Genomic DNA, 23742 nt, shown 5'->3' with positions numbered 1-23742 from the left:
CCTGTTCAAATCCCAGCCACTTTGTAGAATGACTCAACAACAATAGAAACCATGGTATTGATTTATAAATTATTAAAACACTGAATAAACAGTGTCCCAGCATTACTATTTTTCAAAAGTATATATTTATTGTTGCAATGAATAAAAAGTGAATTTATTTAAAAACATTCTTGTGTACTGACTTCATAACAGTTTTCTGTATTTTCTCAATTAATGGAGCCTAACATTACAACAATTAGCATGGGAGAGGGCACAAAAAAATGAGGTTTGAAAGGAGTCCTCATTCTCTTAAAGGTTGAGAACCCCTGCTGTAGACAATACTGAGCTATATGGACTGATGATTTGACCCAGTATAAGGCGACTTCCTGTGTTCATTTGTAGAGAGAAGGTGATGGTAAAAAGAGATGGGAAATAATATTAGATACTGGATAAACTTATACCCTGTGAATGAATAGAATACAAAAGCAGTATGCAGCTAATCAAATCAGCCTACTACTGATCCCTCTTCAGTCAGTTGCAGAAGGTCAGGAAAAAACGTAATTCAAAGGATATGCTGGAACCGAATGTATGTTTTCTTGATAGTCAAGATTGCTTCCCTGAGACAACTACCTTCTTTAGAGGCTAATGATCTCTGTTGGGCTCAAATGGCTTTCTCCAGTCTCCTTTGGTGGGACAGCATCTCCACCTCTTTCATGAAACGAAGGCATAATTCATCCTGCCATGGTAATGCCACACACTGAACTGCCACAGGGAGCCCCACAGCACCTTTCACAGCCTGCAAGAGATGTTCAAAGAGCAGAGTTACTGGGAATGCTTAGGCTCTGGGTCTCAAACTTTCTAGAGTGATGCACCCTGATCCTGTGCCTGTTTCCTCTGAAGTAAATCCCACTGACTTCAGTAGGGCTTACTTCCAAGTAAGCATGCATAATAAGGCAGAAAACTTAGGGTCACAGACTTCACCCTCTGAAGACAAGCTGAGGTCAATCATCAAGCTTTGCCCATCTATCAAAGGGTAGACTCCTGATCTCTCTCTCTCTCTCTCTCTCTCTCTCTCTCTCTCTCTCTCTCTCTCTATCTCTATCTCTCTGCTGCCTTGGGGGCTATTGGCCAAAATACATTTTTTAAAAGCTGCTATTGTGTGCCTGCATGGACAGGGAACATCAGGACTGCTCTCTGACATTGAACTGTAGTCAGTGTTCAGGGTAAGTTGGGCTGTTAGCCAAATAATTCACCAAATAATTCACTGCTATCCCCTTTCTTTTGCTTGAAGATGGATTCAGACAACCATTTGTGCCCTGTTGGTCACTTAATATGCAATGAACAAGTTTTAAGGATTGCATTAGTTGCCTAAAAATGTTGTAATTTGACCCCCTTGCTGTTACAAAACGAACACAGTCCTGAATGTTGCCGCTGTTGTCTGCAACTCTTGTCTCAAGTCTCCTGTCATAAACTCTTCCTTCCTTAAAGAAAGAGGACAGAAGCAGTCAGTTGGGATCAGAGAGATGTTGCTATGATTCTCTATTTCTCATGCACAGTATTTCACCTAAAGCTGAAACAATTTTGCATCAAAACATTATACAGATGTACCTCGGCTCCTGAACACCTTGGGAGTCGAACATTCTGGCTCCCAAACAATCGAAAACCAGAAGTGATTGTTCTGGTTTTTGAATGTTCTTTTGGAAGCTGAATGTCCACTGGGGCTTCCGCAGCTTCCAGTTGGCTGCAGGAGCTTCCTGCAGCCAATCAGAAGCCATGCTTTGGAAGTCAAACATTTTGGAAGTCAAACGGACTTCCAGAACGGATTCTGTTCAACTTCCAAGGTACGACTGTATAATGAATGTCTTTTTGCAATTGTTCCTTCTCCAAATATCCTCTGGGTATATACATTTGCTGTTTGTGATTGTGCAGTAGTAATAAACATGTGGCAGTATTTCACAGGTGACATGCAGTACTAGACAGTATTTCAAAGCGACATGTAGCAGTCACCATTTAACAACCGAGGTCCAAACAACATTACCTTAAATGCATGGCCACACCAAATCCACATCTCCTGTAACTGTTTAGTTGCAGCATATGTGGGGCATGTCATCATCATGCTCAGTGTTTCTCCATTTCCATTCCACATCATTGGATGTTGCTTATGAGGGATATGAAGAAGCGGAACGTGATGATGGCATTGCATCATTCATGCCCTTATAGCAGTTAGTACTGGACAGTTTTGATAGATGATTTGCAATAGTATTTATTTAGTAAATTTATATGTTATATCATCTTAACTGATTTATGCAATAGACAATTTCAGGTGTTGATGTCAAAGTTCGATTCTGAAATCAAATGCCACATTGTGGGATCATACAATTTGACATAAAAATCCAAGTTTTGAAAGCCACTGAACTTGAAATGTTCAGCTCAGACATCGCTTAAATCCTAACCCCTGTGTTGCAATACAGAATAATCTCCTCAAATACAGCCGCAACATGTGGCTAATGAATATAGTAAATGTGTTATTACTAGTAGTAGAATGTCATCCAAAATTTACAATTCATCAGCTTCAAAATTATATATATATATATATATATATATATATATATATATTTGTTTTCGTAGATTTTCACGGGTACAGGAATGCAGGTTTTGGTGTCCTCGGGTGTCTTCCCGTGTAAAAGTTGGGGTGTCTAGGCGACGTTTCGACGAGGTCTCACTCGTCATCTTCAGGCTGGTGCTTTCGGCTTCTTGTTACTGGAACAGAGCGGGATCTCAGTGTTTGAGTTCCTATAAATACTGTAGAGGGGTGTGGTGTATTGCCTCAAGAGTTCTGGGCAGAGGGGAAGTTCCCAGGCTAGTGTTCTTTTCTTCTTTTGTTCCTTAATTACTTGAGGGATATCTTGAGTGATTTCTTGAGTGATATTCTGAGTACCACTTAGGTGGGTCATTAGGTGTGGATTAGTTGCTAAAGCCTTCGTGTCTTGACCTCTTGAATTTGTGAAGAGTTTTTCTGGGAAGATGGCTGTACTGCACTTAGTTGTGCTTTGGCTTGGCTTCGTGTATAGGGGCGAGCTGTGGTTTTGTGCCCTGTGCCAGCCAGATCTGTGTAGGGATTGCAGGGGGGTGCAGCATCCGGAGTTGCCACCATGGTTTGGTTACTGGATGGTGTCTGTAATTTATCTGTGGAGAGGGTCTGGGTTTGGGTCTGGTGTGGTTGATTGGTGGTGGCGTTCTGTGTGCCTCTGGATCTGGTGTCGGTTTTTGTGGGGAGGGCTAATTTCCAGATGTCTGGCAGGCGGGACGTGTCGTCACGCTTGTTCATGTTGTGAGGGTGTTTCTCTATCTCGATGGCTTCCATGATTATTCTCTTGTGGTGATGTTCCATGTTAAAGAGCAATTTGGAATCTGCAAAATTAATTTCGTGTCCTGTTTCTTTCATGTGTTGGAAAAGAGCCCTCCCCACAAAAACCGACACCAGATCCAGAGGCACACAGAACGCCACCACCAATCAACCACACCAGACCCAAACCCAGACCCTCTCCACAGATAAATTACAGACACCATCCAGTAACCAAACCATGGTGGCAACTCCGGATGCTGCACCCCCCTGCAATCCCTACACAGATCTGGCTGGCACAGGGCACAAAACCACAGCTCGCCCCTATACACGAAGCCAAGCCAAAGCACAACTAAGTGCAGTACAGCCATCTTCCCAGAAAAACTCTTCACAAATTCAAGAGGTCAAGACACGAAGGCTTTAGCAACTAATCCACACCTAATGACCCACCTAAGTGGTACTCAGAATATCACTCAAGAAATCACTCAAGATATCCCTCAAGTAATTAAGGAACAAAAGAAGAAAAGAACACTAGCCTGGGAACTTCCCCTCTGCCCAGAACTCTTGAGGCAATACACCACACCCCTCTACAGTATTTATAGGAACTCAAACACTGAGATCCCGCTCTGTTCCAGTAACAAGAAGCCGAAAGCACCAGCCTGAAGATGACGAGTGAGACCTCGTCGAAACGTCGCCTAGACACCCCAACTTTTACACGGGAAGACACCCGAGGACACCAAAACCTGCATATATATATATATATATATATAGGTTTTGGTGTCCTCGGGTGTCTTCCCGTGTAAAAGTTGGGGTGTCTAGGCGACGTTTCGACGAGGTCTCACTCGTCATCTTCAGGCTGGTGCTTTCGGCTTCTTGTTACTGGAACAGAGCAGGATCTCAGTGTTTGAGTTCCTATAAATACTGTTGAGGGGGTGTGGTGTATAGCCTCCAATGTTCTGGGCAGAGAGGAAGTTCCCAGGCTAGTGTGCCTTTTCTTCTTTTGTTCCTTAATTACTTGAGGGATATCTTGAGTGATTTCTTGGGTGATATTCTGAGTACCACTTAGGTGGGTCATTAGGTGTGGATTAGTTGCTAAAGCCTTCGTGTCAACATCACCACAAGAGAATAATCATGGAAGCCATCGAGATAGAGAAACACCCTCACAACATGAACAAGCGTGACGACACATCCCGCCTGCCAGACATCTGGAAATTAGCCCTCCCCACAAAAACCGACACCAGATCCAGAGGCATACAGAACGCCATCACCAATCAACCACACCAGACCCAAACCCAGACCCTCTCCACAGATAAATTACAGACACCATCCAGTAGCCAAACCATGGTGGCACCTCCGGATGCTGCACCCCCCTGCAATCCCTACACAGATCTGGCTGGCACAGGACACAAAACCACAGCTCGCCCCTATACACGAAGCCAAGCCAGAGCACAACTAAGTGCAGTACAGCCATCTTCTCAGAAAAACTCTTCACAAAGCTCAAGATGTCAAGACACGAAGGCTTTAGCAACTAATCCACACCTAATGACCCACCTAAGTGGTACTCAGAATATCACCCAAGAAATCACTCAAGATATCCCTCAAGTAATTAAGGAACAAAAGAAGAAAAGGCACACTAGCCTGGGAACTTCCTCTCTGCCCAGAACATTGGAGGCTATACACCACACCCCCTCAACAGTATTTATAGGAACTCAAACACTGAGATCCTGCTCTGTTCCAGTAACAAGAAGCCGAAAGCACCAGCCTGAAGATGACGAGTGAGACCTCGTCGAAACGTCGCCTAGACACCCCAACTTTTACACGGGAAGACACCCGAGGACACCAAAACCTGCATTCCTGTACCCGTGAAAATCTACGAAAGCATATATATATATATATATATATATATATATATATATATATATATGCAGGTTTTGGTGTCTTCGGGTGTCTTCCCGTGTAAGAGTTGGGGTGTCTAGGCGACGTTTCGACGAGGTCTCACTCGTCATCTTCAGGCTGGTGCTTTCGGCTTCTTGTTACTGGAACAGAGCAGGATCTCAGTGTTTGAGTTCCTATAAATACTGTTGAGGGGGTGTGGTGTGTGGCCTCCAACGTTCTGGGCAGAGAGGAAGTTCCCAGGTTAGTGTGCCTTTTATTCTTTTGTTCCTTAATTACTTGAGGGATATCCTGAGTGATTTCTTGAGTGATATTCTGAGTACCACTTAGGTGGGTCATTAAGTGTGGATTAGTTGCTAAAGCTTTCGTGTCTTGACCTCTTGAGCTTGTGAAGAGTTTTTCTGAGAAGATGGCTGTACTGCACTTAGTTGTGCTCTGGCTTGGCTTCGTGTATAGGGGCGAGCTGTGGTTTTGTGCCCTGTGCCCGCCAGATCTGTGTCGGGACTGCAGGGGGGTGCAGCATCTGGAGGTGCCACCATGGTCTGGCTACTGGATGGTGTCTGCAATTTATCTGTGGAGAGGGTCTGGGTTTGGGTCTGGTGTGGTTGATTGGTGATGGCGTTCTGTGTGCCTCTGGTTCTGGTGTCGGTTTTTGTGGGGAGGGCTAATTTCCAGATGTCTGGCAGGCGGGACGTGTCGTCACGCTTGTTCATGTTGTGAGGGTGTTTCTCTATCTCGATGGCTTCCATGATTATTCTCTTGTGGTGATGTTCCATGTTAAAGAGCAATTTGGAATCTGCAAAATTAATTTCGTGTCCTGTTTCTTTCATGTGTTGGAAAAGAGAGGAAGTTTTTTCTTCTTTTTTGACGGCATTCTTGTGTTCTGCGATACGTGCATTTATTCGTCTGTTTGTTTGTCCAATGTACGTGGCTGGGCAGACTTTGCAGGGTATTTCATAGACCCCTTGGTTTTCCAACTGGATTTTATCTTTGGGGTTTCTGAGGATATTGGCTATTTTTTGGTTGGTGCAAAAGGCTGTTTTGATATTGTGTTTATGGAGGATTTTGCTAATTTTATCTGTAGTGCCCTTGATATAAGGAAGGAGGGCCATGCCGTTGTTTTCTTCTGTGTCTTGGTTTTTGGGGGGTGTTTCTTTTTGGATTAGCTTCGTAACCTTATTTTGCTGGTATCCATTGGCGATTAACACATTTGAGAGATTCTGTAACTCAGTTGTCGCCTAGACACCCCAACTCTTACACGGGAAGACACCCGAAGACACCAAAACCTGCATTCCTATACCCGTGAAAATCTACGAAAGCAAATATATATATATATATATATGTCAGGGAACTGCCATCGGAGCCAAGAGTGGAGAGTGGAGATAAGGCTCCCCGACCATGCAGGAGAAGGGACCAGTAGAGGGAGAAAGAACACTCCCTTTGGGGAAGGTAATCAGCGTGACACCGGGGAGGAAGGAGATCAGGGAAGGACTTTAGAGAGAGGGCTCCAAGACTCTTCCACAGAGACCAGCGGGGAGAGTCCTGGACCTCCGCTGGCTACGCCTACTCTGCGCAGAAAGCTTCCGCGCAGGGAGGCTAGGCGGAGACTGGGAGTCAAGGAATTTTTATGTTGGAAGAAGTTCAGGAAACGCCCACTGACAGATTCTGCCAGTGACTGACACAGCCATGGAGAAAGGGCTGTCCAGCCAGGGAAAGGTTTAGCCAGGCAACTTTGCCTAGAGCTTCAGCATCCTTTACGCACGAGCAACCCCAATTCCCATTACAATATCAGTCCATAGCCAAGAAGTAGTCAATGTATTTGAACCACTTAAATCCAGACAGACCTCTTTCAGTCTCTTATCCCAGGGGTCACCAAAGTGTCCTCGGTGCTGTTCCAGCTCCTCTTCATCAGCCTCTGTAACGGTCGTGACTGGCACAACTCCAGCAGGAAAGTTCAAAAGATTGTACAGCATGGTATACGAGATGGCAGCTGGGGAAAGAGAATACGCAGAAGAAGCAGTCTGATGGAATCCAAGAAGTAACAACACATACACAGAGAGAAAACTATCCCCAGCCTACAGCCTGAAGTGGTGACAGGTTAGCCACATTAGTGAAAACGAGGCCCAGTTTACAGACCCATCCCAGAAAATCAGGAATAGCTGCACTGCCTCAGTATTGGCTTATAATGGAGAATGGCAAAAACAGATTCTGGGCCTTACTGCAAGTCCAGTCCTATTTCAGAACTGTCCTAATTCTTAACAGATATTCAATAATCTTCATAATTATTATTTTTAAGTGATTGAAATATACATACTCTGTGAATAATGAGGCTTACCCAATAGTTTTGAGGGATAGCTAAGATTAAAGGCAGGTCCCAGAACTGGACAGAGGACAACATCAAGCTTGCTTTTCTTCCACTGGTCAACAAACTTTTTACGATAAGCCTGAATGTGCAGTGCAAGAGCATGTTAGAGTTTAGATGAGCAGTTAGAAAGAGTCTGGAAACTGCAGGGGTTGTTATCTGTTGAGAACAATACTGCCAGCATAATCCACCTTATTTCAAGTGACATTTCTCCAATGCATAGATATATCCATTAAGCTGCATACAATATCTCTATTGAAAGTGAATTAGTTTGGGTGCAGCTGTAAGAAGGAGGTGTCTGTAAGAGTCTCTCAGGTACCTTGGGCCTTGGTCATTTAAAATTTTACAGGTCATACTCCCTCCCCCTGCTGGGTTGCTAAAGTGCAAATTTAAACCCTGGTTAGATGACAAAACTAGTATGTAGTGCTGTGAACCAGATTTGACTGAATTCTGAACCTATTTGGCCCAATTTGCATCCTGTCTAAATTGGGTTGAAGCAGGTGCAAAATACTACCAGTCTGATTGGCTTGTAACAAATTGATTTGTTGTTGTTGTTGTTGTTTAGTCGTTTAGTCGTGTCCGACTCTTCGTGACCCCATGGATCAGAGCACGCCAGGCACTCCTGTCTTCCACTGCCTCCCGCAGTTTGGTCAGGCTCATGTTTGTAGCTTCGCAAACACTACCCAGCCATCTCGTCCTCTGTCGTCCCCTTCTCCTTGTGCCCTCCACAATTGATTTGTAGAGATGTGTATAGATAGATCTGTAGTAGTAGTAGTAGTAGTAGTAGTAGTAGTAGTAGTAGTAATTTATTTATACCCCGCCCATCTGGCTGGGTTTCCTCAGCCACTCTGGGCAGCTTCCAAAAAAATATTAAAATACAATTGTCTGTTAAACATTAAAAACATGTAGCTCAAAACAGTTTCTCAGAAAGCCAGAGTATCTCCAAAGTGTTGCAATTGTTAATTACAACAACATATAAGAAGAACACAGAGGTGCCAACTTCTCTGGAGGATTGAGAGGACCGGCTTGCCAGATGGCAAATGAGTGGGACCCCTTCCTCAACTCAGTGTCAGAAGACAAAGCCAGTGTCTGAAGTAGAGCTTTAGGGTTGGTTATGATGTGACCTAGGGGAAGAAAGGTTGCAGGCTGGAAAAGGCAGCAAGCTGAAGGCTGATTTCTGTTTGAATCCAAGGCTGCAGCTATGAGAGGCCCTTTTGGGTGTTAGTGCTGCGAACCCTCCATTGTAGGCTCAAGTTGTATATATGTGTAACTAAACCATATATCATAAAGACACCCCCGCCTCCACTGGGCCTCATTCCTAAAGGAAACACAAACCCTGGGTAAGCACACCTGGAGCCCCTGGAATCTTGAACTGCATTAAGATCGGGGTGGCATGCAATAATATATTCACAGAGATATGGGCACTACTCTTAAAACTGGTTGCAACCCTTGGAGTGAAATTCATATAATACAGTTTCTGTATTAAAACTGATTTCTCAGCCCAGATTAAGCTTTGCTTTTTATTTGTCCTCCCCACCACCACCACCACACACACACAAAAATGTTACCATCACTTTGTCATTCAGCTCCCACAGGCAATTCACAGACCTGAAACATGCAAGACATAATAAACAGCTGATAATATTAAAATGACAGAAGACTGTCACTGCAAGATCATAAGTACCTAAGACAAGACAAGCTTGAGGCTGGCCAAGGCATTCTTATTGTACAGATTATCATTATCCCACATTCTAGAGCATCAAAGTTCTATTTAACATAACAAATGCCTTTTATTTTCAGACCTCACATCCAGCCCCAAAGGGTTCCTGATTTTCACACTGTTATCTGGCAATGTTCATTCCTAGAGTACCACAAGCAAGTGCTGCTGAATCTGAAGTCATACTAGCTCAAGGTTGAATGATAATGATAAGACTTTGAGTTAACTACAGCAGCAGGAAATCTAGCTCAGAAGGAGGTTGGGGAAATCAACCTCCCCACCCTCCATCTTATGTAAGGCACCATCCCTTACATCTTGTGCAGGCCTCATTTATGTATTTTTGTCAGAATCTATTGCACCTCTTACCTTACTCCACACAGTGCATTGAGATGGCTGGCCAGTCTTGGAAACTAGAATGTAAACAAAACTGGATCCATTAGGACTAGTAGATTTTTCCCCTTCATATGCAAATTTCCCCCCTAGTATATGCAAATATACTAGCCAGAGGTTACTCTTGCTCATGGGCCATTGCAGGCCCGTCTACCAGCTCTACAGATTTCTATAGGCTATCTGGCTCCAACAGCAGGTCTACCACCTCCTAAACTAAGCATGATGGAGGATAGAACTAGCGGTATCTGGCCTGGGATGAACAAACCAGGTGTCCGCCTGGACTTCCCTTCATTTCAAAACTGCAGTTGGAACAGAGTCTTAACAGCCAGTTACTTGGTAGATCTGCTATTCTTATTTCTGTCCCAGCTGCTAAATTCTTCATTCCTCCTGTGTACTAGATTGATAAATCTGCTATCTTTCTTTTCTTGTGCCTACCATCAGAACCTCTGTCCCTCTAGTTTTACAATATTCCCCACCCCTCAATACTATCATGTCCTGAACTACAGTGATAAGAGTTGGCACAGTGATTGTTCCAGATAATAATGGAAGAAATTAATTATTTATTAATAATAATTATTTAATTATTAATACAAAATGTATTTACAAAAGTAAATAACCACCTAAAAGTGAATAACCTCCTAAACCAGGCCTTTGGCCCTCCAGATGTTGCTGAACCACAACTTCCATCATTCCCAGCTATTGATCATGATTGCTAAGGGTGATGGGAATTGTAGGTCAGCAACAACTGGTGAGCTAAAGTTTTCCCACTCCCAATCTAAGTAAAATGGTCGGGCCCTACAATATCTCAGAATACATAATCTCTAAATAGCTTCTGTGGTAGCTCTAGTGGAAGAAATGCACATAAATGACACACCCATTGTAGCTCATTTCTCATTTTACACACAACATTTTATAATAAGAACATTGTTCAAAAATGTTGTTCTTAAACTTCTCTCTGGAGCAGCAGCAGCAGCACGAGATTAGTAATATAAATGAAACCTAAAGAGGTCCAAGACTCACCCAGGGTTTGACAAACTTGGCCAAAACTTTCCTCACCAATTTTGGAATTCTAAGATGAGCCACTTGGGGTTTCAAGCATGGGTCGACTATATCTCTTTCACTGGAAGGCAACAGAGGAAGAAGGTGACATAGGGCAATCCAGTTCTCTTTTGCACAGAAAACATTGATTTCTCACAAAATGTACTGCAGCATGATGATGATGATGATGATGATGATGATGATGATGATGATAATAATAATAATAATAATAATAATAATAATAATAATAATAATAATATATTTATACCCTGCCCACTCTGGACGACTCCCAACAGAATGTTAAAAGCACAATAAAACATTAAAAACTTCCCTAAAAACATTAAAAACTTCCCTTCAGATGTCTTCTAAAAGTCAGATAGCTGTGTGATTAACATACAAAATTTGCTCTCCTGGGATGTGGTGACTACAGCCATTCAGTTAAATGGCTTTAAAGGGGGGTTAGACAGATTCATGGAGGACTGGACTATCAAGTTGCTACTAGTCCAGATGGTTAAATGCAACTTCCACATTCAGAGACAAAATACAACTTGCTGAGGAACAGTGGAAGTGGGATATCACCCTCATGTTCTTCATTTGGGCTACCCAGAGGCATTTGGCTGGTTCCTGTGAAAACAAAATGCTGGGCTCGATGACTCTTTAATCTGATCTGACAGGATATTTCAAGGAAGTTTCCCATGCTAAGAATGCTGTATTAATTGGCAAGTCCCTTTCCACAGTACTGTTGTATAGTGAACTAATTTGACTCCTTCAGAGTTTGACTCTGAAGGTTGAGATGTACTATGCGGCAGGAAGTGACATCATTGGCTGCTCCACTCTCAGGCAGCAAAATGTCTTGAACCAGCCATGCTTTGAATACCTGGACAGCATTATTTGATTAGGGTTCTTGTCCTCCTCTTTGCTCTTCTCTTGTAGTGCCTTTTAAGAGTCACGGTTACTTACAACATAGCCAACAGAGTTGAACCTCCATCAGCAAAAAGGCCTTTGATGTAAAGTTCATCTATGGCATAGTCCACTGAAGGTGGGGTGAAGGGAACGAGCTGCAAGAAAAGGGTTGGTCACTGAGCAAGTATCAGGTGCCAATTCATTGACTCAAAGTCTTTCACAAGCACATCCCAACTCTGCTCCAGACAGAGGTCAAGATTAATTCTTTCCCCATCTGCTGTTTGTCTGCTCGGAATGCAGACACATGCACAGAACATCTTTCCTTCCCAAGACATACAAGATACAGGAGCCTATGAGCCAAATTTGTAGTGTGCAGTCCACCTCCACCACCTTCCCCTGCCACTAAGGGGGCGGCATGATAGAGCAGTAGAAGACTATGCATGGTGTGAAGAAAGTGGTAGAGAAAAGTGTTTCTTCCTCTATCCTAAATCTAGAACCCATGTGTGTCCAATGAAGCTGTCAGGGAACTGCCATCGAAAGGACAGGAAGTGGAAGGGCTCACAGAGGTTGGGAGAGACTCAGCAGCTGAAGAGGGAACCAGCAGGGGGAGAGGAGGAGCTCCGAGGGAAAGTGAGCAGGAGGGATGGCTCAGAGACACTTCCAGCGAAAACAGTGGGGAGGTTTCAGGACCTCCTATAGGGACACCCACTCCTCGCCGGAAACTGCCACGCCGAGAGTCCAGAAGACGCGTTTCCGTTAAGGAGCATTTATGTTGGAAGAGATTCCGAAAGCAACCACTGTCGGAATCTGCCAGTGACTGACGGAGCCATGTTTAAGGGGCTCCGTTACAGTCAGAGGTTTGAGGACTTAACCAAACTCTGAGGGACTAGGATTTTACGCACAAGCAGCTCATCATCCCATCACAGAAGCTGAATGTTGGAAGTGTCAGGACAGACAAATGAAAGTACTTATTCGCACAGGGCATATTTAAACTATGGAATTCTCTTCCACAGGAGGCAGCGTTGGCCACCATCTTGGATTAGACAAATTCATGGATAATAAGGCTATGAATGGCAACCAGCCACGAATTCTCCCTATGTTCTCCCTCCACTGTCGAGGCAGTGTGCTTCTGAATACTGGTTTCTGGGAGTTGCAAGTGGGGAGGGTGTTCTTGTGCTTGGATCCTGCATGTGGGCTTCCTATAAGCAACTGGTTAGCCCCGTGAGAACAGGATGATGACTTGGTTGGAGGACTGCACTGCAAGATTCAGAGAAGTGCAAATTTCAAGGATGGCTGTGTTTCAGTTCATGCATTGCTACAGAATTAGCTAAGTCCACCTATAAATAAATGCAAACTGAATTCATTCCTTAGGGTGACAATGCATTTACATTAAATGTCTTTTATTTCTTTTGGTCACTCTTTCTCAATTAGCTATCCAAGTATGTGTGTAGTTAAGACTGGTACTGTAGAGAGCCAGGAGGGAATTAATTACTTCTGAAACTGCTATTTACCCCAAAATGGAAGGCACTGTGAAGCTGACAAAGAACTTTTTTAGATTTTTCCAGAGTTCCAGCTTCCAATAAAACTGTATTCTGCAGGCTGAGCATTTTGTCCTCAGCACTTAACAACAGGGGCGTAGGAAAGGGGGGTGGGTCACCCCAGGTGCCATCATGGAGGGGGGTGATAAATTATCAAGGAACAATTACTGCCCTACTAAGGTGGTTCATAAAAAACTTTTTGGGGAAAATGCCTGCTCCAAAGGACTTATCTTACTACACTAGAGATTATATAGCTACATATGAAATTTCATGCATATCAGTTAATATCTTGACCCTCCTCCATGAAAATAGCTGTTTATTTGGCCGTTTTCCAAAACACAATCCATCCTGTAGATTTAAGTATCTGTCCATAGTCGCCTACTTCTTATCAGAGGCTCAGAATCCACATTCCTTTGTAAGAAAATATGAAATATTGTAAAACCATTTTTGCAGGCAAAAAAAAAAAATCAATGTGGGGGGGGTGACAAGAAATTTTTTGCACTGGGTACCACCTGGCCTTCCTACGCCTCTGCTTAACAACAGCCCTTTGTAGACTGCTTCTGGAACTGGACTGAATGTACTGTGTAAGTAGAGCCAACCATCTTACAATTAACTTTCTTTGTACTTAGCTACACAGATAAATGCAAAGGGCAACAGTGCCAAAGCTACACACCGTGTGGCCAGCTTCTTGGAGAAGCTTCTTGGTTTCATGCACAGCGCGCCTCATACAGGGAGGGAGCAAAAAATAGCCATCAGTGTCATAATAGCCAATCCGAAGTGGTGTGAAACTAGAGTATACCTAGGAGAGAAGAGAGAGAATCTTCATCAATGGATGGATAGATTTGGAATCAATTGGTGGGAGGGGGGGAATTGCTTTCGTACTGTGCATTGAACTAGATATCTCAAAGATCACAGAGCTGCTACCAAAACCAGCAGTCACATAAACAGTTAAACTAGAGCACTAGAGTAGAGCGTTGGTTTGGGATTGGGGAGGTTCAGAATAGTCATGACGTCATGAAGCTTATTGGGTTATCATGGGCTAATCACCATTTTTCAGCCCAGGGATGGGGAACCCTTTTCATCCTAATGTCACATTTCCTTCTGGGAAATCTTCTGAGGGCCACATACCAATGGTGTACAGAGCCAGAGTCAAAAGTGGGAGGAGCAACTAATGTGAACAGCAATGTCTGTTCACAGTAGAGTAGTTTCTACAAACACTCACACACCTCTCTCTATACTTTATCCCAACAAGCAATAAGTTTTTTCAGAGTTCAAGGACACAAAAACCCAACCCTTAATTGTTATCAGGAACTGAAATTTATAGCAGAACATATCCTTTAAATTGAAAGGTGTTATATAAAATTGCTTGGGCTTGCTTAACACTCACAGGCAAAGCTCCATTATTTGTTCAATGTATGAAAGAGCAGGATAATAATACTATGTTACGGAGCTGTTTACTTTCAGTGTATGGAGAAGTTTTGGAGCAAAAGAGCAAAGTGGGGAATCAAGTTAATGCAGAATGAGTAAAATTAATAGTAGGGAAAGGGGAGACAGTTCCTAATGCAACATGGGTTGCTACCAAGGCACTATCTACAATGACTCTGGCAATGGCTACCAAATTCAGGAGCAGTGTCTACAGCTACAGGAGCAATGGGGTTCTCTAAAATATCACCCAAAACATTCCCACACACTGAACAATTCACAATGTAATCTTTTATGTACCTCTTCATTGAAAAACACAGGTGGAACGAAGGGGTCCAGCTGGAACATGTCATCACATAAGAGAGCCTTCATGCACAGAGCTAGACTTTCCACATCCCTTGCCATTGGGCCCACTGTTCCTGGAACTTCAATTGAAAAGAGAAGGTGAACATGGTTGCACATCATGCACAACACATAGGATATGGGGTTGTCAGATATGGAATGATGACCATCTAACAAAACGACAGAAGTGCATTCTAATCCCTAGCCTTTTTTTTTTAAGTTTGCATTTTTTAAAGGCAAAGGGTGAATGAATGAGTGAACATACAACTGCACCAAATAAATGGGTGAAGAACCCAACTGAAGTATGGTGGGGGGAGAAAGTGAGAGCAGGTTCCGCTTTTAACTTGCTAGTCAAAAACAATATAAGTTTCAAGCTGGAATGATACCTGGGCCAGACATTGTTTAAATTTTACCCAATATTCATCACTTGGGAGGGGGGTCATATTTTCACCCCACCAATGTGGTTAAAATGTGTCTTTCAACTACACATTCAACTACCACACCCATCCAATAATCATCCTTCCACAGCACATACATGCACTTTTTGCATTCAATCAAAAGTGATCCTTCAGACCTTTCTGAATTTGGATAGAAAAGGAAGAGGTCCTTTACCTGTGAGTATTCCATCAATGGGGCCCCTTACTCCTAAATTGCTGTAGAACAGAGAAATGGCAGAACATGCAGTTGGTAAAAAAGTAAATCTGATACATGGACAATTCTGCTGCCACCAGAAGTACTGCCAGCTTCTTGGAGGATGGCCACCCAAACAACACATTATGTTCAATGCATGCTCAGACTGGCTACTTTTGTTGAAAGAAAAGCATTTCTGGAGCCCTAAGCCGTATCAAGGCCCTGCCTTGGTTTCCTGTCGAAAATTGCCCCCAGCAATTTGCCCCAAAGGTGCTATTTACCAGACATGAAAGCAATGCCATAAACCAACTCTCCCCATGCTGGTGCCTTCCAGATGTTTTGGACTATAAATAACTCTCATGACCTAATGAAACCATCCGAGGTTTTATTCTGTGGTTAGTTGTGACAAGAAAGATACAAGAATAATAATGAAACAGAACCTAACCTCTTCAATGGGGGGGGGGGAATGAAATCAGTTCACTATCACTGAATCAGATAGATTTCCCCAATTATTAATTGAATTTATATCCTGCCCTTCCTTCTGAAAGAAAGGATATACACAATAATTTATCAGAAGAAGTTTTCTTAGCAGCAAATTTATGCAAATAATGGAAAATTGTCTTTATGTAGGCTGCTGAGTCAATTAGTTCACACTCAGAAAGGCGAAATCAATGTCCATTTGCCAAGCTTCCCCAGCTGCATAAATGGGGTGCTGCCCTGGGGGGGTGTTTAGTTTTTAAATATATCTGCTGGGTTGTTGTTGTTGTTGTTGTTGTTGTTGTTGTTGTTGTTGTTGTTGTTGTTGCACTTTTAACTGGCTTTAAGCTTTTTTTAATTGTGCATCACCTTGAGATGCTTGTGTGTAAGGTGATTAATAATAATGAACAACAACAACAATTATACTATAAGCTGAACTATGCACAGTAAATATTTTTAAGAGGGAAAGGATTTATGGGATTTGAGAGAGGCTGGCATTGTTTGATGAGTATTGCAATCAGTATAATATTCACATGCATTTGCTATGCTAAAACCACACCAGATGGAAATGGGAGTAATTTTATGGCTTTAAACCATGCTTAACCAGGATTCCTGGCTTATCATGGCATCCGAATCAGGGATAATTATGTGTTTTGCTTACACAAACCACAACAGGTAAGCCAAAACACACCTTAGCTTAACATCAAAGTTTGTTTGGAAGGAAAAATCCTATAACCCCCAGTTTGGACATAACACACCTTATTAAGTCAGATATTATGTTGCAAACTGTCTAAAGATTTTGTGAATATAGCCATGTATACTGTTAGTCCTGCTATTGATGTAATCAATATAATTTGTGGGAATGGGAGAAGGATGAGTGACTTTTTGGAAAGATGGTTCTGCAAGGTTACCAGAATCAGGAAAAGCAAGTTCCAATGTCTAATAGTGATAAAGAAGAGATTGTTTAACATTAGATTAAAGAAAATCCACATTCCTTGGGAGATAAGGCTGCACATGCCAATTTGCTTAGACCCTCAGAGCACCAGGATGAGAACAGAGATTATGATCTTTGAGTTCTGTAGCCAGAAAAGGCTTTGCATTTAGGTGGGGGTCTGAAAGATGCAAGGATCTTGCAATCTCAAAAACTTTCCATGTCAATCTTGCAACACAGATCATATCTACAATTAAGACTGCACCACATAATCAAAAGACTGAGTTGATGGTATAAGAGTTGTGGCGTCAGAACAATCTTCGAGTGAAGATCACTGCAACTGCCATGGTCCAGTTCCACCAACTCTTGAACCATCTTCAAGTTCACAGTAAATATTAACTATGGTTTACCACAATTTTTAAACTGTGCCATCAAGCAGATCACTTCCCTAAGAAGTTCGAGAGCTACTCAGGAAGTCATTCATCATCTTTCCCAACGAAGTCTCCAATATTTATATTATGAGAGAGAATTTTCATGCTTTGTAGCAACGAATGCCATTCATTTGCTACGATATTATCAGTACATACCTCAGCCTGCCTGCTGTTGGCTTCAGCCCACAAAGACCACAGAAGCTAGAGGGTAGACGGATACTTCCACCCAAATCTGATCCAAATCCCAGAATGGACCCTCCTGCAGCTATTAGGGCACCTTCCCCTCCAGATGATCCACCAGGGCCTCTCTTATGATCACGAGGATTCACTGTCTGGCCAAAAGTAGAGTTGCTGCAGTCATAGCTACAAGACGGTAGAAATACAGCAGTTAACCATTTGTTTGTTAGAAGGCAATCATGGCACTTGCTAAAAATAAATGCCTGTTGAACTCACAATGGAACTGCAGATAAGTAGCATACAAAATACTAACACCCTGTATTGGACATGTGCCATCAACCAGACTATAATGGGCTGAAAACAGAGGACAGGTACAAGCAGCCATATCTTGGCAACAAGTTTAGGCAGGCCAGGCCCACTGATGAGGCAGGGTGAGGCACTCACCTTGAGCCGCAGAAGCCTCAAACGGCGAAATAGGATATACCACCCTTGAGTTTAGGCAATTTTTTAAATGCCCAAGCAACAGAACTGTGGTACTGACCATATTCGAAAGAGCAAAAATACTCATAATACTAATTTAGCCTGGAATTTCCAAGAATGCATTCCATTGTAGAGCTACAATTCAAAACAGGCTATCAGGGCTGTTACCCAGGTGCTAGAAAGGTTGACAGATCCAAATAACGGCAGACTTCTGTATTTGCAAAGATAGTGGAATGGCCATTATAGGTTGTATTCAACTAACTTTTACTGAGAAGAGGAGACACATGGAAATTAAGGAACCTAAATTAGTCATGGTCATTATGTAATCTCAATGGGTCTACCCTGAGTAAAAGTTAGTTAAATGCAACCCATGTGTCTTTTTCCCCTAGAAGCCTCAGTGCAACCTGATACCTGACTAGCACTCAATGCAGTTTCATCTGAATATGTCTGTTGCTCTGCTGCATCTTAAGATCCTTCAACGCACATCCCTCTCACCTATGCTAGATACAGAGCCAAAGGCTTGTCCCTGTTTTACATCATCATCCTCATCCTCCTCATTATTAATTAATATATTTAATTTTATACCACCCTATACCTGAAGGTCTCAGGGCTGTTCACATAAAATAACAAATACATAAAATCAAAACAAAAACAACAACCCAATTAAAAAAAACCCCAAGCATTGTTACTATCTACACTCTTTGCGTCAAAGATGACTGCAAACTCCTGGAGGAACAAAATAAACACAGCTTTGCCATCTGGAAAGATGGTCACGTTACACTTGGTGGCCAAAACCAAATCATTGGCATTGTCCAACACTTCCTCCAGCTTGCTAATCCTCTCCTTCTCCTTTAAGCAGCTACCATTTCCAGAAGTCTTCCAGCTGCTCACCACCCAGAGCAGGCAGCACTTTGGGACTTTCTAGGGAACAATGGGAGTTAATGATGTTCCATCACTCTTGGAGGGAATTGAACGGCCAACCTGGGTGCCCACAGTGTTCTCATGGTACATTTCAACCTATCTCATACCCGTCACTGGTGATGAATAATGTGCCTCAGGATCTGACATTTTGAGCCAGTGCTAAACTTTTACATGTATGATTTCATTTTGTTAAAAAGTCAGTGTGAATTGATTCAGTACACAAGGTTGACTTACACCGGTACACAAAAAAGCATATGCAACTTACTTCAATAAGGATTGTGGGACATTGGTGATTACAAATGGATTTGCTCCCTGTCTTTTTAACACCTCGACCAGCACACTGTCCTCTTCTGCCAAGGCACCAAGTGACTGGACAAGGCCACATGTTGATAAATGACCCTAGAAGCAAAGGAGCTAGTTAAATGCCTGGGTGGGTGTGGCTGTTTTTCAAACTATTAGAGAAGCAGTTCTAAAACAAAACTCTGAACTAGCTCTGCATTTTGATAACTATCCAACACCATACCCTGCTTACGGGCATTTTCTGCTAGGTATTCTAACAAAGAATTCTGTGATACTTGAAAGCATTCTTAATAATAGCACACTTTGCACTGCCATCTCAGTATACGCTGCAATATCAAATAGCTGGACGGTCAACAGTTTTTTGTTGTGCTCTGTTTTGAAGTTCTAACCATAATCTTACAAAGCTTTCTTATATGAATCCCAGCTTTAATGCCCTAGGCGTTTAGTAGTCCATCTGCACCCAACTCTAGATAACCATTGTGACTCAGAGAAATGCAATCACCTTATATGCAATGTGGTCCTTGATACTGACAGGCACACCATACAGCAAGCCCCTTTCCTTCTGTTTCTTCAGCTCCTGGAGATGTTGCTCACATTCTGGAATAAAATGGCGCACGCAGTTCACCTCCTGGTGAGCTGCTAAAGCCTTTTCAGTGAAAAGCAAGGGAAACAAGGTGGAGAATGAATTAGTAATAGATATGTGTCCCTTTGATACAGTGTTTTGCATTCTTCAGATATCTAAATCCAAATGAACTTCTCTGCTACGTCAACCCTAAGCAGAACTAGGAGTGCAGGGAAAGCCAGACATTCCAACCAAGATACCTTTGGTGGGGCTGGGGACATAGTGTGTCTGTGGCCACACAAAATCTTACTAGCCTGGAAGAAGCAATACTTAGATTCTTACAAATGAGCTACTGCATACTCTGATTCTACAAGAATGCATCCAACAACAGATTACTACACGGTTAATATTAAAATACTGAATCCTACACAGGACCAGCTCTACCATTAGGCAGTGTGAGGCAGCAGCCTTGGGCAGCAGATGCCAGAAGGTGGGGAGTGGCACCAAGGATTCAAAACAGAGGTGGGTATGTCATGTGGCCTGCCTCATTCACTCTAAGCTACCTTGCAGCCTTTAGGAATAGTGGAGAAAGCTGTCCCGTGAGTGGTGTAACTAAGGTTCAGTTGCCGGTCCAGTTAGCTTCTGTATTTGAAATTTGAGAGGGAAGAGGAAAGTGCCATTCTTTCCTCAACCTCAGGCACCAAACTGTCTTGGACTGGCCCTGATCATACCGTTGTTGCTCCCACAACCCCCAGCTTACTGAAGAGTAATGGATCTTAACTGTGGGAAATCCAGAGAGGGAGAGAGTAAGTGATCATGATCTGGCAAAACTATGCTTTAGACCTGAAAGTGTAGACTGAGACACCCAAGACCTAAACAAGTATTCCTAATTGTAAGAGGTGGTGTTGGGAATTTCAACTAAATTAGGAAAAACAAGTTTGTGCAAATTTGCTGAAATAATCCTGATTGCATAGTGCAGGGTTATGTCCAAATATTTTGGCTACTGTGAATATGGGCATTTTTGTCCTAGAGGGACCTATTAAATAAACTATGTATTGATTTATCTGAAAATATTTCTATGCTGCCAAATACAATTTTAAAAGTATCAAGATGGTGAAGAACACAACATATCATTCTTCTCACCTTTTCCATGTAAGTGTAAAGGACGCTTTCTGGAGACAAGGACCCTTCCTTCAGCTTCTCCACTAGCTCTGCCAGAGGCAGTGAAAGGACATGAGCGGCTTGTACCCCAGGATTCTGTTGAGACAGCATACCACATGGCAATTCTCGTGGACTATGTGAAGAGGGGGTGGGGAGTTGAGCCCTGGGACCTCTCTATCCAGACCTCAGAACTCACCTCCTCCTTATGCCACACCCCTCTCCCAAGGCCACACCCCTCACTGGCACTGAGCAGCAGTCTCCTCAAGTGCTCTTGCATGGCACTCATCTGTACTTGAACTTTGACAATGACTTCTGCATGCATGCCTGGATAAAGACTGGAGAGATGTTGGGGGAGTGGGGTATACACACTTTTGATGTTTTGCATAGCTGGAGTGCAACCTACTGTAAAAAAGGCAGGAATCATATCCCTTGCTTTGTCTGCTCCCCAACTGCTTCCCCCAGCCTATCTTGGGTATGTTGTCTCTGGAAGGTTGCCCTCTAGGGCAGTGTTTCTCAACCTTTTTCTGACCCTGGCCCCCTTCCAACCTTATTTCTTTCCTCCCCTGTCCTACCAGTAGAAAGGTAGCTATTTTGTTTGTAAACAGAACATGTTTTATTTAAAATTTTTATAATTCTATAACTTATATAATTTCACCTGTGGCCCCCTTGGAATATCCGGGGGGGGCAGTGCCAGATTTACATATAAGCTACACAAGCTATAACTTAGCGCCCCACTCTCTTGGAGTGTCCCCAAAAAAAATTAAGGAGAAAAAACCGGGTGTACATTTCCAAAATATAAGATAAAAAACAAATAAAATAAAACCTACATACAGTAACAGTGTTTTATGTTGTGTTGGCTCCTATGATGTAAGTAATGGGCCCCACATGCTAGCCTGCTCGCCAAAATATCACTGGTTTGCTCATTTCTATATACAGTGGTGCCTCACAAGACGAAATTAATCCGTTCCATGAGTCTCTTTGTCTTGCAGTTTTACGTCTTGCGAAGCACGGCTATTAGCGGCTTAGCGGCTATTAGCGGCTTAGCGGCTTAGCGGCTTAGCGGCTATTAACGGCTTAGCGGCTTAGCAGCTATTAACGGCTTAGCGGCTTTAAGAAAAAGGAAACAAACTCGCAAGAACTCGCAAGACGTTTCGTCTTGCGAAGCAAGCCCATAGGGAAATTCGTCTTGCGAAGCGACTCAAAAAACGCAAAACCCTTTCGTCTAGCGGGTTTTTCTTCTTGCGAGGCATTCGTCTTGCGGGGCACCACTGTATAGGGTGCCTACGTTCTGCATGGACTGGTTGCATGGCAACATGTGCAAATGGCTTTAGATACCTATTAGGTCCATAAATTACAATACAGTGGTACCTCGGGTTAAGTACTTAATTCGTTCCGGAGGTCCGTACTTAACATGAAACTGTTCTTAACCTGAAGCACCACTTTAGCTAATGGGGCCTCCTTCTGCTGCCATGCCACCGGAGCACGATTTCTGTTCTCATCCTGTAGCAAAGTTCTTACCCTGAAGCACTATTTCTGGGTTAGCGGAGTGTGTAACCTGAAGCGTATGTAACCCGAGTTACCACTGTATAGCATATATTCAACACAAAAAACACTGACAATTTGTTGTTGACAAAGGACAGCTGGACCAGTAGCTATGGGCCTCATCAAACTTAAATCTGGCCCTGCTGGGGGGTCCCAAGGGCCATAGCCCTGCCCCCCCCCAGTTGAGAAACACTGCTCTAGGGAATGAAGTCTTTGGGCTAATAAGAGTTGCCCACTCCTTCTGTAGAGTTTTGTTAATGTCAAATATTTACTAGGCTTTCTATTTCAGTTGTTCCCAGACGACAACAATCAAAATCTGATCATACTAAAAATGTGATTGTTCACTGAAATTCTTTTCTTTGTCAAACAATTATTCCAACCTATGTCACTATAACAGAAGTCTACGGTGGGAATATCACACACATATCCAAGAGATGTATACCTGCTGTTTAAACGCCTGAACAACTTTTTCCATTTGACCCAAGCCATGGTCTCTCTTCCTTCTTGCCTCTTGTATTTGTTTTTTTATCCTATTCTGGCCCATCCATTTGAATGCCAAGAAAGCTGCAGCTGTGCTGCTGGTCAGAGCAAGGACAATGTGAAGGTCAATCTTAACCTGAGGCCATGACTGCTTCAACCATTCGTGGATCATAGTGGAAACACTCTGCAACTTTCTAGAGTCAGATCAGCAGACAGTATTTGTGGGGTTCTGAAAAGACAGCACAAAAATAACGTGAAGGCCAAATAATTCCATCAAGCTACTCTATATGCACTGTTCTCCACTAGCTGCAGTTAATTTCATATGTCCCCAAATGCACAGGAACACATTTACAGCCTTCGCCTCAAGCGAATGCTGACAATGAGCTTGGAGAGCAGGACTGGCCCAAGACATTTTCCTCCCTGAGGCAAAGGACAATATGACACCCCACCCCCCACAATTCCATGTACAGAAGCCAACTGCACCAGCAGTCAAACCCTATAGTTCTTTCAGTAGAACATGAGACTTTCAACCCCAGGTTCGTAAGTTCAAGCCCTATGTCAGGCAATTCTATGATTCAAAACCGATGATGGCACAGTGGTGGACTTTGGGTTTTGAAATTTCAGTGACACCCCGTGCGATGCCAAAATTCGGCACACACACCTGTCCTGCCTCTCGCCTTCTGTTCTAAGTCACTGCTTAAGCACCCCTGTGGCGCACTCTCG

At 43.0% G+C, this 23742-nt stretch overlaps 1 protein-coding gene across 8 annotated transcripts in view; it reads right to left on the bottom strand.

Moving 5' to 3' along the window:
• Window positions 1-106: 106 nt before the first annotated feature.
• LOC310709650 (vitamin D3 hydroxylase-associated protein-like) overlaps window positions 107-23742 on the bottom strand; it is a 26936-nt gene continuing 3300 nt past the window's right edge. For 2 of the 8 annotated variants that reach the window (XM_083509618.1, XM_083509616.1), the window contains 15 exons: window positions 22982-23248; window positions 20980-21093; window positions 19777-19920; window positions 19240-19373; window positions 17553-17759; window positions 15540-15580; window positions 14886-15010; window positions 13837-13962; window positions 11683-11780; window positions 10705-10804; window positions 9661-9704; window positions 9146-9185; window positions 7551-7659; window positions 7060-7205; window positions 107-775 (listed from right to left, as the gene is read on the bottom strand). In XM_083509618.1, the coding sequence (XP_083365744.1) occupies window positions 641-775; window positions 7060-7205; window positions 7551-7659; window positions 9146-9185; window positions 9661-9704; window positions 10705-10804; window positions 11683-11780; window positions 13837-13962; window positions 14886-15010; window positions 15540-15580; window positions 17553-17759; window positions 19240-19373; window positions 19777-19920; window positions 20980-21093; window positions 22982-23191 (1773 nt within the window). In that variant the 5' untranslated portion in view covers window positions 23192-23248 and the 3' untranslated portion in view covers window positions 107-640. Of the gene's footprint in view, window positions 776-7059; window positions 7206-7550; window positions 7660-9145; window positions 9186-9660; window positions 9705-10704; window positions 10805-11682; window positions 11781-13836; window positions 13963-14885; window positions 15011-15539; window positions 15581-17552; window positions 17760-19239; window positions 19374-19776; window positions 19921-20979; window positions 21339-22981; window positions 23249-23742 lie in introns of those variants that run through there. The other 6 variants (XM_083509617.1, XR_014527610.1, XR_014527611.1 and 3 more) reach the window with 6 other exon arrangements.

Source organism: Podarcis liolepis, assembly GCF_965112155.1.
Source record: "Podarcis liolepis genome assembly, chromosome: 6".
In the NCBI taxonomy this organism is placed as follows: domain Eukaryota; kingdom Metazoa; phylum Chordata; class Lepidosauria; order Squamata; family Lacertidae; genus Podarcis; species Podarcis liolepis.
Note: the sequence above shows the minus strand (reverse complement) of the source record. Positions and strands in the feature narration are given on the sequence as shown.